At 36.6% G+C, this 17,610-nt stretch overlaps 2 protein-coding genes across 4 annotated transcripts; both read right to left on the bottom strand.

The window, feature by feature from the left end:
• Positions 1 to 2,765: 2,765 nt before the first annotated feature.
• On the bottom strand, positions 2,766 to 11,005 carry LOC139982993 (polyubiquitin-C-like). Its single transcript, XM_071996320.1, is given in 2 exon segments — positions 2,766 to 9,637; positions 9,827 to 11,005. Coding segments are annotated over 2 exon segments (4,098 nt in total). The 5' UTR covers positions 10,869 to 11,005; the 3' UTR covers positions 2,766 to 6,581.
• Positions 10,916 to 16,669, bottom strand: LOC139982985 (uncharacterized). Of its 3 annotated transcripts, none has more exons than XM_071996304.1 (5): positions 16,636 to 16,669; positions 14,520 to 14,645; positions 13,825 to 13,956; positions 13,152 to 13,301; positions 10,916 to 11,352 (listed from the first exon to the last, which is right to left on the bottom strand). In XM_071996304.1, exons 1-5 carry the CDS (start codon positions 16,652 to 16,654, stop codon positions 10,916 to 10,918), a joined length of 864 nt encoding a protein of 287 aa, XP_071852405.1. In that variant the 5' UTR covers positions 16,655 to 16,669. The 3 variants fall into 3 exon arrangements, with proteins under 3 accessions (XP_071852405.1, XP_071852404.1, XP_071852403.1); XM_071996303.1 differs by lacking the exon at positions 16,636 to 16,669 and adding an exon at positions 15,435 to 15,728 and having other exon boundaries at positions 13,152 to 13,277; XM_071996302.1 differs by lacking the exon at positions 16,636 to 16,669 and adding an exon at positions 15,435 to 15,670.
• Positions 16,670 to 17,610: the final 941 nt, after the last annotated feature.

The following is a 17,610-nucleotide window of genomic DNA, read 5'->3' as shown; positions in this document are numbered from 1 at the left end:
GCGAAATGACCAACAAGGTTGGGCGAAATGGTAAGGTGACCAGCTTCCATTTTTATTAGTACTAGAAGTTGTAAAGTTTTGTATTAGTGATACTACAGTGTCAGTCTGTGGCAGCCTAAGCAATTGTAATTGGAGGTCTAGTCTGTACCAGAGGCTTAAAGAAGACAGTGCTGCTAATACTGTGCTAGTAATGATTTTACTTTAGTTACAGGAGAGGCCTAGTGTACTTGAGGTAACCTAGACATGGTGTACTGTAGGGCCTCAGTAATTATTTCTAGACTAGGCCTGGGTCCAAAGACAAACGTTGGGCTTGCACTAACTTTAAAACTTCCACAGTTATGGCAGCCTAACAATACAAATTCAAATGTGCCCTAGTGTTAGCGGCTTACTTCTTTAGGCTAGTTAGCAATGTAGTACTAAGCTACTTGAGAAACTGATCGAATGGTGGATCTAGGGCTACGTTAGGATGCCTGACTGCAAGTAAGTAAAGGCTTCACAATTGACGCACCTTCAAATAGTAGTTAGTACTAGATTTTATCCGAACAACGTTACGGCAGGCAGCCGAATATTTTTTGCAGGGAAGCAGAGTTACATAATTCATGAGGTTGAAGGTATTTGCTGATCAAATTGTGGTTTGTTAAAGCTTTCTACACCCTCCCCAGGTTTGCACGTATTTGCAAGTAATGACCAAAATGTTCTCAACATGATGCCACTACTCTCTGGGACCTGACCGTCCTGTCTGAGCTTAGACTTAATTTACAGGCTCATAGCATTACATTTTCTATAAAGGAACTCTAGTATATGGACGCGTGATACGAGGATTGCAGTTGCTACTGTGTACTTCATAGCACTTGCTACGGAATAACGAGCACGAACCAGCTCTTACAGTGGTACAAAATTTAGAAATTTACAGTAGTTAACAGGTGCGTATCCATGGGTGGGCGTTGGGGGCGCGCGCCCCCCGGGTAAGGAAAAGAGGAGAGAAAAAAAAGAAAAGAAAAAAGGGAAAAGGAGGGGAAGAAAGAAAAGGAGGAGAGGAAGGAAGGGAAAAGAAAAAGAAAAAAAGAGAGAAAAAGGAGAAAAGGAGGGAGTAGAAGATAGCCAAGACCTCGGAAAGAGAAAGATCCCTATTATATACACAGGGTAGCCAGTGACAGATCAAGGATTGCGGAGGGGTGTGCGCCTCACCCTACCCCTTACCCCGACAACTCCATTTTTGACGTTTCCGTTTTTCCTCTCTCACTAATGTACTTGAACTCGACCGAGTCGTCGGGGAACATAACGCATTTCGGGAAGGGGGCGACCGCCCCCCCCCCGAGCAAATTTTCTTTATGACATCGCTAGTAATTTCAAAATAGACAATGCTTAGATGCAATTTACAAGGCCTGGGAAGTGTCATTTCCAGCGATCTGGGAGGCATTTTCGGCCAAATTTTTTCTTGTACGCTTCGCGCCAACTCATAGTTTGCCTACAGGCTTCGCCCTCCCTTGGCAATTACTCCCTACACGCCTGTTCGAATTTGTAAAGCAAAGAGCAGATATAACATCGTATCAATGAGCATTGAAATGCATGTTCCACGATGAACAGCCTCAAAAACTGTCAATGTGTGTAGTCAAAGGCGTAGGAGCCAGATTGGATTTGGGGGCTGTAATGACTTGCCCGAAAAAAAGCCAAAATTTTTCGCGCATCCAACATGTCGATGCCAATATCATATAGGCAAGATCGGTCATTACATTGTATGGCATCGTGTGCCGCACGGTCCGTGAAAGTTGCACAGTATACCGCCGGATGCTAATGTAAACAACCAAATGTCTTATGTAGATGGAGAAAAAGCATACAGATCCATTTATGTCAAAACTCTCTTTTACAGTAGTAATGTCGGCCAAGCTTACAACTTTATTTCAATTACCAAGGAGATCATTTTAAGCTATTCATTGCTATTTATTTTTCTTTCAGTAGGTGCCCGAAAAAATGGGAAAACAATTGGGGGGGGGGGGCTGCAGCCCCCGCCTCCTACGGGACCTACGCCTACGAGTGAAGTGTTCGGTTTCGATATACCTGATATCGGAAATATCTGCTATATTTCTGTTCCTTCAACGAAGTTTTGTAAAAGCCATTATAAGAGGTTTTAATATTTCTACACCAATAAATTAACTGTGTCGGAATTGTCGAAAATTTCCTCACCAACATTCTTCATCATACTTTCCTCTACTCGTTCAATTTTCACCTGTCTGTTAGGGGTTCAAGGAGGTTTTTCTATATTGGTTGTCCATAGATTGAATTTTGTGCAACATTATGGGTAATGTTTTGAAGTGATTTTATTCACGAGAAAAGTGAATTTTTAAATTCTCAACAAGTAATGGGCTTAAAACCTTGAAAAGTGGGGCTTTCGGATATTGTGGGCCGTGACGTAGAATACCTACAAAAGCAATGATCCATAGGACATGCAATGAGGTCGAACATGATGTGTGACTGGTGACAATCTTCAAAAAGGTTATGGATGGAAAAAACTTTTGGAAAATACTTGGTTCTCAGGCAAAAGTGTACATCTGGTTGCTCATTTTCAAGCCCGAGAAGTGCCATTTCCGGTGATCTGGGGGGTATCAAAACCAAAAATTTTATTGTACGCTCCGCGCCAACCGATGGTGGCGCTCCGCTTAGATAGTAATTCGCGCCCCCCGGGTTAGAAAATCCTGGATACGCGCCTGGTTAATGTATTCTCTATGTGTATCGGGTGACTGTAAACACAGTATTCTTGTACTTAGTAAGGTTGTGCCACACACTAGAGTATTAGGAGTTCTGCCCTTTGTTGGCCTCCAAAAACATATTTCTCATCGTTATGAATGTATGATCAGATAATACGTAAATCATTATTTTGTAAAACCTTCAGATAAAAAAGACGACGTTTCACGCAAACAAATTATGACAAAGATGAGAAAATCACACTCCTTACAACTTTTCCCCTTATTAGTTGAACATAACTTACAAATAATCTTTGAGGTCCTTGCACTTATGTAGACCTAATGTAAATGCCAATTATTAACTAAACGTTTATATTGCACACGTTTTCAACTCGGAGTTCTGTTGACCTCAAACGTCCATCGATCTTCACAGAAATTTGTAGAATCTTGTACTGACTATGTGTCAGTGGTGCGTAAGGTCTATGTCCTCTACCTTCGTTGGTCAGTCGACGTGAATAGTTCAGTACACGGTTATCTTGCATTCATCAGGGGAAGAATTGGAACACGACTACAGCTGTACACACCGCTTTTATATTCTAACACAAGTATTTATTACCAAAACCTTGCGTATAGAGCTACTTATAGACATCTAATTCATATTCGAAATAGGTCTACACAATGCACCATTTTACATCCATTTTTCAGTTTTTGCAGTTTCTATCATTCCAACTTGAAACTTTAATTGGGCTGTAGGCAATGACATGCGAAAGGGGCGGGGGAGGGAGGAGGATGGGTAACCTCCATTTTCAGTCGGGGGATTTTTTTACTTTTAATTATGGAAGAATTTAGTTCATATTAACGATAGATTACCCGGCACATATGTAATGGCAAGAAAGATGTAATGGCAACAAACATGAACATTAAAACTCAAGAACAACAACTTTTACTTCCATCATTTTATTCCAGTGCCTCACAAGTATCGCTGGGTATTAGAGCCAGCGACTTAAAATATTTTAGAGATAATTTGCAGAAAAGAAAAAGAGAATGGTGGACCACACTAAGGGCTTTCAGAGCTACAAGTGCATCTATAATGAAACATAACAAGAAAAGCATTAAAAATATGTGTAAATTGGGTCAGTCATAACAAAAGGTTAACCAGTTGTATGTATACAGCTTCCAACAGTTGCCTAAATATTCGACAACAACATAGCAACGATGACTGAGAATAAGAATTACTATCAACGCAGACCATGTACTTAATTTGAATACATTAACAGAGGATCTTTACGACTGTAATGGGACACTTTTGCCTACTCATATCCTGTGTAGATTTCATTCATTAAACAACGAGACTTCAGCAAGTCAACCCCACGGTAGGAATAACAACGACACAGCCATGTGGTACCGGCTTAACCTAGTGTTAAGAATAACACTAAAAATATAACAATCAATCAACTCCTTGATCCAAACATTCAATCACACAGGAAAGATAATTTGAAGTAATCACCACCTTCGTTCCTGCTGGCCTAGACCGAACACTTACCCCTACAAATATAATTCTTGATTAACACTTTGCTCTAAAGATTCAATCACAAAGATGTAAAGAAAATTATATTTTACCCTTAAATACTTCCCACGAAATGATTACAAATATACAATGTTAATTGACGAAAAATGAAACTTCAACAGCAACATCCATTGAAGGTCTCGACTGGACATCAACAGGTTCCATGTACCTTGTAATAGTACACAACGTTGTATGAAAAAGCTGTCACTGAAAGACAATGTATAGAAAATTACATTTTACCCTAAAATACTTCCCACGAAATGATTAAAAATATACAATGTTAATTGACTAAAAATAAAAATGCATCAGCAACATCCATTGTAGGTCTCGACTGGACATCAACAGGTTACATGTACCTTGAAATAGTACACAACGTTGGATGAACAAGTTATCACTAAAATTACAATGTACAGAAAATTATATTTTACCCTAAAATACTCTCCACGAAATGATTACAAATATGCAATGTTAATTGACTAAAAATGAAAATGTATCAGCAACATCCATTGTAGGTCACTACTGGACATCAACAGGTTATATGTGCCGTGTCATAGTACACAACGTTGTATGAGAACGCTGACACTAAAATGACAATGTACAGAAAATTATATTTTACTGTTAATACTTCCCACGAGATGATAACAAATATACAATGTTAATTGACTGAAAATGAAAATGCATCAGCAACATCCATTGTAGGTCTCTACTGGAATTCTACAGGTAATATGTGCCTTGAAATAGTACACAACGTTGCATGAAAAAGCTATCACTAAAATGACAATGTACAGAAAATTATATTATACCCTAAAATACTTTCCACGAAATTATTAAGTTATTGAATAACTAAGAAAATGTATCAACATCTTTCATCTAGGTCACTACTACAGGTTACATGTACCTTGTAAACGTACACAACGTTGGATGAAAAAGCTGTCACCAAAATGACAATCGACCGAAAGTTGTACACTAAAATACTTCCCACGAAATTATTACAAATATACAATATTAATTGACTAAATATTACAGTGCATCAGCAACATCCATTGTTGGTCTCTACTGGACATCAACAGGTCACATGTACCTTGTAATAGTACATAACGGTGTATGAGAAAAGCTGTCACTAAAATACACAACGTTGTATAAAAGAGCTGTCACTAAAATGACAATGTACAGAAATTATACACTAAAATACTTCTCACGAAATTATCACAAATATACAATATTAATTGAATAACAATGACAATGCATCAGCAACAACCATTGTAGGTCTCTACTGGACATCAAAATGTTACATGTACCTTGTAACAGTACACAACGTTGTATGAAAAAAACTGTCACTAAAAAAAACAACATTGTATGAAAAGCTGTCACTGAAATGACAATTTTCAGAAAATTATGCACTAAAATACTTCCCACGAAATTATTACAAATATTCAATATTAATTGACTTAATATTACAATGTATCAGCAACATCCACTATAGGTCTCTACTGGACATCAACAGGTTACATTTACCTTGAAATAGTACACAATGTTGTATGAAAAAGCTGTCACTAAAATGACAATGTACAGAATATTATGTTATACACTAAATAACTTTCACGAAATGATAACAAATATACAATGTTAATTGACTAAAAATGACAATGCATCAGAAACTTCCATTGTAGGTCTCTACTGGACATCTACGTGTAACATGTTTCCTTGTAACAGTACACAACGTTGAATGAAAAAGCTGTCACTAAGATGACAATGTACCGAAAATTATATTATACACTAAATAACTTTCACGAAATGATAACAAATATACAATGTTAATTGACTAAAAATGACAATGCATCAGAAACTTTCATTGAAGGTCTCTACTGGACATTTACGTGTAACATGTTTTCCTTGAAACAGTACACAACGTTGAATGAAAAAGCTGTCACTAAAATTACAATGTACCGAAAATTATATAAACCCTAAAATACTTCTCACGAAACACCAACAAGAACTTTGAAGTTTAAGAAAAGGTAACATATTAACTCAAGGTTCACGTTACTTTCATGTTGATTCATGAAATGCACGTTGTATTGAATCTAATTAATTTAATGATGACATAGAATAGTTTGATAAACGAAAAAAACATCTGCTCTTTATTAAAATCACTGATGACACATAATGTAAAGCCAACTTTATAGAAATTTTCACACATTTTCTTGCAGTAATTCCATTTTTTCACCTTATATTAAGTAGAGAATTATTCATTTAAAACATCTGTTTGTGACAACATCTGTTTGTGACAACATCTGTGAGGTAAATATGTAGCGCGATGTCTGTCATGTTATGGGCTAAAACTGTTTACACTCATACACGTGGCTTTTAGAAGCTGACTCATTTTCATCTTTGATGATATTTTGTATCGTACACTGAACTGAGTCAGGATCACGAGGATTAAATTTCAGTTCACTTACTTCCCCTGAAGTCCTCTGGAAAGTTAATGTAACAAGTTCTGGTGGTCTCTGGGAAAGGAACAGAACTGAACCGTCTTTAATGTCGTAATCGTCTACAGACTTGTGTTCCTCCAGAACAGCTCCTTCATATAGTAGGCATCGATTAGACATTGAAATCCCACTCTCCTTTTGTAAGTGATCCTTCACTTCACTGATAGTATCGTTCGGCAGAACCTCAACTGTGACTGGCTTATGTCCTTTACCTGTGTTAATTGTGATCTTACACAGTGGTAAGATGTCCACGAAAATAATATCTCCGTTTATTAAGTTAGACTTTGACAAGGTCTTGCTATGTTCAAGTATCTGACCATTTTTCTTCAACTGTTGTTGCTTTGGTAGAATAAATACCCTTTGATAAACGATGTGTGTTAACATGTCGATTGTATCAGATCCTAGAAGGTTCACTGATTGAACCACGTAGTCACTACTTTTGAACATATTAATACAAACAGTTAGTGATATACGTATGTGATGGATTAGAGAGAGTGTCAATATGTGACCGTCCTCTTGGGCTTGGAAGTATTCTAACAATGTTGTGTTGTCTTCAAGCACTGTGCCATGTAGCGTTAGTTCCTGCTGATTGACGGGGATGAATGTTTGTTGTCTAACTAACAATTTTAAGGTTTTAATCGTTTTTGACTTATGAATTAATACAGAAGCAACATCCCTTGTGGATATTCGAATTTTGATATTCATGTGATTCTCTGGTATTTCAAGTGCATAAAGTACCGACTTGTCATCTATGTTGTAATTTGAAAAGGTAGCGGAATCATCAAGATGTCTGTCATTAAACATCAAAACCTTTCCTACCAAACTGAAATTTTTCTCCCAGTAAAGATGTTTCTTTAGTTGTTCAATTGTACTAAAGATATCTACAGTAACCTTATGTCGTACCCCATGCATACCAATTACCAGAACAGAAATTTGTTTAGACCTGCGTAAATATAGTTCTAGGATACATGTACCATCATGGACATGTGATGATACGAGCTCTTGTTCATCTATCAATTCAGTGCCCCGTCCGTATATCCGTTGCTGGTCGGGATGCACATCTCCTTCCACTACATAGACCCTCTCTTTCAACTTTCTTAAGTTTTCAACGTCGGTTAAAAGAAATCTAAAGATTTTATTTCTAATGCCAAAATTTACTTGAACGATGTATCCATCGTTTTGTTTGGAATTGTTTTGTCGAACATTGGAATTGTTGTATTGAGCCTCATTAAGGGTTTGGCTCGCACCATCATCCGAACATTCATGAAGAGCTCGCTTGGTGCCACGACATACTGTTGTTCCTTCGTATTGACCTAAACTGACGGCATGAGTAACATTGTTATTCAAGTTTGTTACCTCCTCTAACCGAAGAACTGTATTGGCCTTAATGTTGTAGGAAGATATTGATTTATCGTTTTTAAGCTCAGTACCGGAAAGACTGAGACAAAACTGCTGGGAAAGTAGTTTCTGTTTTAAGATTTGCACAGTGTCACGACTTCGACAATGTACAGTTAGAGCATCTCTGCCTGGATGAGCTACAATCACTTGAATTGTCCCTTGATGGTATAGATAGAGAGTTGATCCGCCTTGAATCTGGTAGTCAGAGAATGTATTCCCATCTTCTAATTGTATGTTATTGAATGTTAAATATTGATAATTAGGTGAAACACCTAGTATGTCCTGCACTTTTCTCTTGAATGCTCCGACTGTATCTTGTGGTGCATATCGAAGTTTCATTGATCCACCAGATTCAGGTTTTACGTATACATGACTGACTTCACATCAACATGGCACCAACAGAAGAGTTGCTTGATCTTCTATTGAATAAAACAGAAGGGTTTGTCCATCACACAGTGTCTTGCCTGCAAATGTTAGCTGACTAAAATCTTGGGAATTTCCGACCTGGTCTTGAATTTTAGATTTTACTTTGCTTATAGTTTCTTGAGGATCAACTCTTAGTTTTACTGTCCTACTCGACATAATTTGTACGAATATGCACATACTATCATCACGAGGTTGCAACTCCTCATCACCACGTAGTCTTAAGACAAGATACAGGGTACTCTCCATTCGAACATTATAGTCAGAAAGTGTTCTTTCATCTTCTAACTGTTTACCTGCAAAAATAATCTTCTGTTGATCAGCAGGAATTCCTTCCTTGTCTTGAATTTTAGATTTTACGTTATCAATGGTATCTGACGGTCCAACTGGCAGAGTTATTACTTTACCGGTAAGTGTTTTCACAAAAATTTGCATACCTCCTCTAAGCCGTAACACCATATGAATAGTGCTCTCCTGCTGAATTTTATAGTCAGAAAGTGTTCTTCCATCTTCTAACTGTCTACCTGCAAAAATAAATCTCTGTTGATCAGGAGGAATTCCTTCCTTTTCTTGAATTTTAGATTTTACGTCTTCAATTCGATCTAACGGATCAACTTCCAGAGTTAATTTTTTATCACACAAGGTTTGCACAAAAAGTTCCATAGGCAGTAACACCAAGTACAGCGTTTTCCCCTTACAAACATTGTAATAAGAAAGTGTTCTGCCATCTTCTAACTGTTTACATTCAAATATAAGCTTCTGTTGAAGAGTAGGTATGCCTTCCTTGTCGTGAATATAGGATTTCACATTTTCAATAGTATCTGAAGGCTCAACTTTGAGCATTATTGCTCTATTAGTCGGTGTTCTTACATAAATGTCCATGTTCCAACATCGTAAACGAAGATGCATAGTGCTCTGTTTTATACCATGGTAATAAGAAAGTGTTCTTTCATCATGTAACTCCACACCTGCAAAGTCAATCAACTGTTCATCAATGGGAATTCCCTCTTCATCTCGAATTCTAGTTTTCACACTTCTAACAGTATCTGAAGGTTCAACATCAAGACTAATTTTTGCCCCTGAACTTTCCTCACATGAGCCGCAAACTATAAGCAACAATGACAGATTTGTTGAATATGTTGTAGTCTGTTAAAGTTTTATAATTTTCTAGTTGGCTGTTCTGGTAGAAAAGGCACAGACTAGCAGAAGTTTTAATCTGAGCATCTCTATGGTATCGTTTGGTTGAATATTAAGAACAACTATCTTATCTTTCAATGTGTCGACAAAAACATGCACACCGTCCGTCTTTGCTAGTACACACTGTAAGTTGCTATCATTTTTGATATTGTATTCCGAAAGTAATTTGTCATCTAGTAGGCACTCATCATTGAACAGAAGACTTTGCTGCTCACTAGGAATGTCTGCATTTTCTTGGATTGTGTCTTTCAAGTCCTGCACTGTGGCACAAGTGTCCATCACGAGAGTGACAGTCTTATCAATCAAACTGTTCCTGTAAATGGTAACGGTTAGTCTTAGTCCAAATTGAAGGTTTACGAGACTGAAAATACTATGATTCTCAATATTATAGTCAGAGAGAGTGAGTTCATCTTGTAACTGTTTTCTTGTAACGGGTATGTTTGTAAAATCTTCAATCCTCGTTTTTACCTCCTTGATGGTGTTATCATTTTTAACTGCAATTGTACTTGTACTTCCAGAAGCAGTTCTTATCTCAATCTTCATGATATCATGTAAGCTTAAATAAATACATTTGATGTTTCCTTTCCCAATATTGTAATGAGAAAGAGGTTTAGAATCTTCTAACTGTTTGCCTTCAACGTTAAGTTGCTGGTGGCCGTAAGGAATGCCTTCCTTATCTTGGATTTTGAATTTCACATCGCTAATTTTATCTTCTGGTTCTGCACCAATTAGTAATTGCTTACTAGTATTAACCAATACACGGATCCGTATACTTTCTAGCAGGATTGGTTGGAGCTGTAAGATGGATTCGTCCTGGATGCTATAATCACTTAGTGACTTCTCTTTTTCCAACTCCCTATCAAAAAGCATTAAGCAATGCTGACCTCTACTCAGTGATTCTTGACATTCAATCATGGATACAATATTTCCAATGGAATCGGTTGAATTAACTCCAAGGGACAGTTTATCACCGTACAAGTTTATGTAAAAGATCAAGATCTGTGTAACTGACAGTAGCTGCACGGATGAATTGTCTTTGATCTCATAATGTGCAAGAGTATAATTGTATCGTAATAGCATCCCACAATAGACGAGGCGCTGGATGTTAGAAGGCATGTGTGTTACAACTTCAAGTTGATGTTTTAACTGATCAATAGTATCAGTCAGCTGAACATGGAGTTGAAATTTCTGATCTGCTGCCTGGATGCAAATTGAGATGGTACGATCTTTAAGAAACTCTGCCCATTGGATTCAGGTGTATTTATCGCCATCATACTCAGTCTTGCAGTTGCGTCATCAACAGTTGGCGAGTGTTTGTCCCAGGAGGAATGCAACCTAGGGCTGTTTTCTTGTAGATGAGGATCGTGATTTAACTCATGATGCTGATTGGCAACCTGTGTAGTACACCCGACTGGATCATCGACATATTCGACACTGCAAACATCTTTACTCGATTGGTATTTGTCATAGGAAAGATTCTGATTGGGCGTTTTCTCCTGCAGATTGTCGGTTGTGCATTCCTGCTGTTCCTCTGTTTGCTTTTGAGAAACCTGTGCTGTGGATTCACTGTTGCTTTGTACACTATTTTTCTGATCCATTTCTGATAGATAGATAGAAAAAGGGAACATATGCCATTTGTCTTTGTGTTGAAAACTTTTAGAAGTAATGTTTAAGTAATAGATTCAAGTTGCAGATTTTTCATTTTAGTCAGTTGTTTCAAACGTAGGTCGTATAATGTATCATAAAATTGCAACGGACACATGTATACTACACATCATACAGGATGTTACCATCAAATTAAGGTTAATGCATAATTGGTACCATTTGCGTGAAATTTTTATATTTCACAGTAATTGTAAGTCGCCCCCAATATAAAGTAAAACAGGACGATCACAGGATTTAGTGATTTCTTGAATCATTTTATTTTGGGTACATATAATAAAACTGTAAAAACATCTTCTTGAACTTGTTTAAAATTTTGTTTAAAATTACTCACAAGTAATCTTTGAGGTCCTTGCATTACTATATAAATAAGTTAAATTTCACTGTACGTTTATGTTGCAAACGTTTTCTGTTGACCTCAAACGTCCTTTGATCTTCACAGAAATTTGTAGAATCTTGTACTGACTATATATCAGTATTATTGACAGAGTGGGTGGGAGGCCTTTGCCCCCTAGTTTCTATCGTTAGTCAAGGTAAATGGTTCAGTACTGGGATATTTTGCATGTAGCAGGGGAAGAATTGGAACCCTACTACATCTGTACACCCCGTTTATAATTCTTACACAAAGTATTTATTAGCAAGACCTCGCGTACTCTTAGACATCTACTTCATCTATTTCATATTCTAAATATGCCCTCACAATGCTTCATTTTACATCAATTTTTTATATTTCATATATCCCCTTTTTTTGAGGTTTTAAAGTCAAAACTGTAACTATATAACTTTCTGGCCAAGTTGGGTAGTTTACGATCGTTTAGCGTTTCGACACTTTGCAGAACAGAAACAAAATATGAATGTTTGATAGAGTCTGACGAAACAATAAGTTATTCAGATTACGTGAAAACAAAATGTTGATATTAATATTTAAAGTATGCTGTATTGTATCAATTGCTTTTTCAAGTTGAATACACAAATGGCCTCAGTGACACACTGTATACATACAGTGAGCATACACAAGCAAAGCCCAATCTACTTTACATACAATGGAACAGAATACAATCACAGGATTTTGGCTAAATTTTAGTCGGTTGTGCCACTCCTACCCCTCCCCGATATTAACACTTGTGCACTAAGTGTTTATACAGATTACATTGATCACTGACTGACCACACCAAAATGATTGCTATTTTCTCCATTTGGTTAAATGAATGTATAGATTACAGTAGTTACTTTCTCTAAAACACTTACTGTGATTTCAAATGATTATTTTCGCCCCTCTCACTCCCACAACCCTAGCAGACATTCTTCCAGTATTCCACCTCACACCATCCGTCCATTTCTCAACCACGTTACAATTTAAAGCACCACAATATCTACCACAGTTAATTTCATTAACACGATTTACCGATTTGTTTCGGTTACAATTCCGTTTTGTCAAGATGATAGTTGATCATAATTGCACGTTATCAGACCGGAACACAGCTAGACGTCTCCCAACCTCCCCTCCGAATTGCTACATCTCCATCCTCCTCTCTTCCAATATCCAACCAAAACCTAAAATGGGATTCACCAAACCCACTCCCAACCCCCCGCCCCCACCCCCATTCCCACATCCTCAGGCTCCTTCCTTCCAATATCCAGCCAAAGCCGTGGCTGTATCTCCATCATATTTACATTAAGAACTATAACTGTTTCTTACGTACTGTAACAAGATTATTTTTTTGGTCGGTTACAAACCTTTTTCATGATCCGCCTTGGCAACATCTGTATTGGGCTGGGACATATCCCGCCTTATCTGAAAGGACAACGGCATCGTCGGGACGTTTTCGTGATCAACGTTTCCGAGATCTTTATCTCCATGACCTAATGAACGATCAAACAATGTTTCTTAGAAACAAGGATCATTCAACACAACGAAAGAAAAGCCTTGTTATAAACTTATAAATGGAAACAAAATACAATATTCATGTTTATCATTTGACTCTTCGAACAGATCATTCAGGAATATTTAATACTATTTTCATTGATTGATATGAATAAAGATTATCATCGTTTCAGTTTAAATTAAAAGCCACACAATTTCGACCACTGCCAGTTTCATTCACACGATTTACCGATTTGTTTCGGTTACAAATTTCCGTTTGGTCAAGGTCCCGGTTGACAGTAAATGTACGGAATCAGACCGGAATACAGCCAGTCCTTTATAAACATGTGTCATCATCAAATAAAAGTATCCTACCCGAAATTGGATGTCCAAAACCTACTCCCATCCCCCTTTTTTTAAATCCTCTGCCTCTCTCCTTCTAATAACCTACCAAAGCCCTGGCTGTTTCTCCATCATATTTAGAGTAAGAACTATAATTGTTTATTACATACTGTAGCAACATTAGCTTTTTGGTCGGTTACAAACCTTTTGCATTATCTTCCTTGGCAACATGTTCATCGGACTGGGACATATCCAGTCTTCTCTGAAAAGACAAGGGCATCTTCAAGACGTTCGCGTGAAGAACGTCAACGTTTCCAAGATCTTCATCTCTGTTATCTTATGAACGAAAAATGAATATTTCTTAGGAACAAGGATCATTAAACACAACAAAAGTAAAGCGTTGGTAACAAATTATATAAGAAAACGAAATAAATATGTTCATGTATATCCTTTGACTCTTCAAACATAGCTACCATTCTTGAAGAAGTAATACATGTTCATATTAATTGATATGAATGAAGTTAATCATCTTTGCATTTCAGTTCAATTTAAAAGTATCACAATTTTGGCCAATGTAAATTTCATGGACACTATTTACCGTTTTTTTTTTCGATTACAAATTTTCGTTTGGTCAAGATCGAGGTTGACAGTATTTGCACGGTTCCAGATCGGAACACAACCAGTCTTCTCTAAACATGTGACGTCATCAAATATAAGTGTCTTGACCAAAATGAGATTCACTAAACCTACTCCGACTCTCTTCCCCAAATTCCCACATCCTACTTCCTCCTTCCATATCCAGCGAAAGCCGTGGCTGTGTCTCCATCGTATATACAGTAAGTACCATAACTGTTTGTAACATACTGTAACAAGATTAATATTTTTCCTCGGTTACAAACCTGTTCCATTTTCTTTCTTGGCAACATGTTTACCGGACTGTAACTTATCCAGTCTTTTCTGAAAGGACGACGACATCATCGAGTCGTTCTTGTAATCAACATCAATGTTTTCGAGATCTGCATCTCCTTGATTAATGAACGTAAAGATAATACATATTCTTAATCATTTACATGTATAACGTTAATAATAATTTCATTTCAAAAATTATCTTAGCAATAACTGCCATTTGATCAAAATATCATAACTGGCCTTGAGAACAGTTACCGTCTTTTGTAGTGTTACATGAATCATGTATAGCGGACACTGCTTCAGTGTCGGTTACATAACCAGGTTCGTTTTCTTTGAGTAGTTCGAGTTATATTAACATAATGTTTATGGTTTGAGCATTATAGAAAATATCAATTTATTCTGTGTTTACTTTTTTCTTTCTATCTCGTACAACGTACTGGAAATAAGGGAAGGTTGAGGTAGAAACACACGAAGCAAAAGTCTGGGCTATAATCCTTGGAGTACCAGCGACAAACTCACATATTATTGTAGACTACGTAGGTTTGATTGATTGTAATTACAAATCGCTGCCATCTTTACACAAAGCATAATCAAATAATATGTTAATGAACAATTGGAAACAGCGAATAGTACGGTAATCTTTCTCAAAAATTGCGCGGCCAAAATGTAATCACTAAAACGTGTTGGTGATCAACATGTGTTAATATACGATGCCACAAACTACTCTGTATCACAGACTGATGAAAAAGCTCGTATTTGGTAATTTGTACTGATTTCTACAGATAGACTCGTTCTTAACATTAGACTTTATACAATGGCTTTTTTCATGGCTTATATCTCGATCTGTCAAATTAAAAGAGTGAATCAGTGCTAACAATATTTCACTCGAACAAAGTTGTGTTTACCCTTATTCGTCCAGTGATCCTTAACATCTATTGATAAGCATCGGTCTAAAATGGATGGCATCACCAAACGTGATTAATTGTTAATTTCTGTCAAGTGAATGTTCACCGTGTTTCAAGTCAAAATTGATTCACACAGTCAGCTTAGTATTCGGTGACCTACATGATATGTATTACCAAAGGATTCCTTTGGCGATGAGACCAACAGATAATTTTGTACAGATCCATGCACACATTACTGCTTAATCTGAAAAGTTTGTGCCGCCAAAGGGGTGTCTCGCCAAACATGTAAGTGTTGTAATGTCTCCTACACTTTTGGTAACCTGTAAATAATAGTGGATCATTTCCAAAGAGCGATTAGGAATCATTAGAATGAAAGCCTATTTCTCCCTTTAATTTGTAGTGTCATAGTTTTAAGTTACACAAGCAAACCTTGTTCAAATTACCCACACTGACGTCAACGTGGTACAAATAGCCATGCGTGTAGGTAATTAGGGCAATAAGGAACAAGTGGTATTTAAACAAATATAAGGCGAACGAGAATATAGAAACGAGACATAAAACACGAACGCACTTGTGAATTGAAAGAAAAAAAAATGTAAATGTCTTTGAAACTATGCCCAAATGATCTACTCAGAATGCACTAATATCGTTTATAATTATTCACGTATAGTGCTCTTCATAGTCTAAGATACATTTTACGAAAACTAAACGGCAAAAAAAGGGGATTACAACAATTTTTCAGTTTGCAGCTTGCTGTTGTATGCAGTCCTGTTAGAAAGCTTGAAATCAATAATCCGTCGTTGATATTGTGACAGAGTAATTAATAAATCCACAACACGTTCAAACATTCTGTAACACATAATATATTCATATTTTGTTGCAGCTCTACCCCCCCCCCCCCCCACACACACACACATATGCGTTCTTTCTCTGTCACTCTATACCAAAGAACCCAAATAAAAATACGTTCAAACGACACATACATATTTTAAATACTCAATACGTAGTACAATTATGTACCATTGATTGGATGTTGATGGTTGATGTTATGAAACTAAAAAAACCCGTAAATTTATAACGTTAAACTTCATTCCATCATTAAGGTTACTCAAATATAGAAATCAAAGAAGGATAACTAGGAAACATGAACATTATGTATCGAAAAAAATGTTTTGTTAAGAGTAAATAGAAATTAACAAACCAGCAGAAAACACAAACATACGACAATTGCCTTTGCCCCTTGAAAATTCCTTTATGATAATTTGTTGTTAGCCTGCTGCTCCCAAACTCAGAAATGAATTATAGTCCATATTCAACTATGTGTATACTATACAACGTTTAGTATTCTAGAAGATGAACATCCAGTGGCAGCAAGAATCTTTGCAAAAAAAGAAAAATGGTCTATAAATAGTGTGTCATCAGTCACGAACAGTACTTAGCATTGAAGTTTGGAATTAGGGCCAAACATGGTAGGTAATTAGAGTAATACAAACATTGTTATCATATCAGATTATTTAGGAACCTTTAGAATGTAAGTTAATTATAAGCTATTGAAGGGCCATCGCTGTAATAGCTCGTTGTATATCACAAATATACTGATAAACGCGACAGAGTGTTATTACAAGAACTTCAGTACATAATCAAATTGAGGAAATGGATGGATTGTAACGATGCTATAAATGTTTCATCGCATAATATTTTAACTAAGTGTATCACATTTCACTCTTTTTTTTTTTTTTTTTTTCAAATTAAGAAATAAAGTTATAATAGTGGCTTCACCGTAATGGAAAAATGGACTGGGTCATGTGTTTAACAATGATATCGATTAATTTTAATATATGTGGTTACCACGGTTACTGATATCAAGGTCAACGAAAGGTTAGAGTTCAAAAGTCAAATCCAGCCGAAAGTAACTTAATTGCTGATTTCGAAAGAATTGAGATACTTGCGGTGTTACCTTGGTAACTTTTTGAAGTTCAGTAAACTGTGAGCGTCAGTGAAAATTAAAATATTGGTTACAATTGTCAATGAGGAAAAAAAAGGTAAATAAAAAAGTCAAAATCCAGAGACAAAATTAACCATAAATCCGACTTTTGGCTATGCGTTTCAGGAAACATATATTTGACTTGAATAATTCACAGGTACATAGAGTATGATATGTACCTTCGAACGATGG

The sequence above is a fragment of the Apostichopus japonicus genome, chromosome 16 (assembly GCF_037975245.1).
Source record: "Apostichopus japonicus isolate 1M-3 chromosome 16, ASM3797524v1, whole genome shotgun sequence".
NCBI lineage: Eukaryota > Metazoa > Echinodermata > Holothuroidea > Aspidochirotida > Stichopodidae > Apostichopus > Apostichopus japonicus.
The sequence above is the reverse complement of the archived record's forward strand: the minus strand, read 5'-3'. Positions and strand labels throughout refer to the sequence as shown.

Bases quoted from the DNA above. Each gene is read 5' to 3' on its own strand.
- LOC139982985 (XM_071996302.1), bottom strand. From the start codon at position 15,495: ATGCCATCCATTTTAGACCGATGCTTATCAATAGATGTTAAGGATCAC. The intron at 13,957-14,519 runs GTTTGTAACCGA...TTCGTTCATAAG, and splicing joins CAAGAAAGAAAATGGAACAG to ATAACAGAGATGAAGATCTT. The intron at 13,302-13,824 runs GTTTGTAACCGA...CTTGTTTCTAAG, and splicing joins CAAGGAAGATAATGCAAAAG to AAACATTGTTTGATCGTTCA.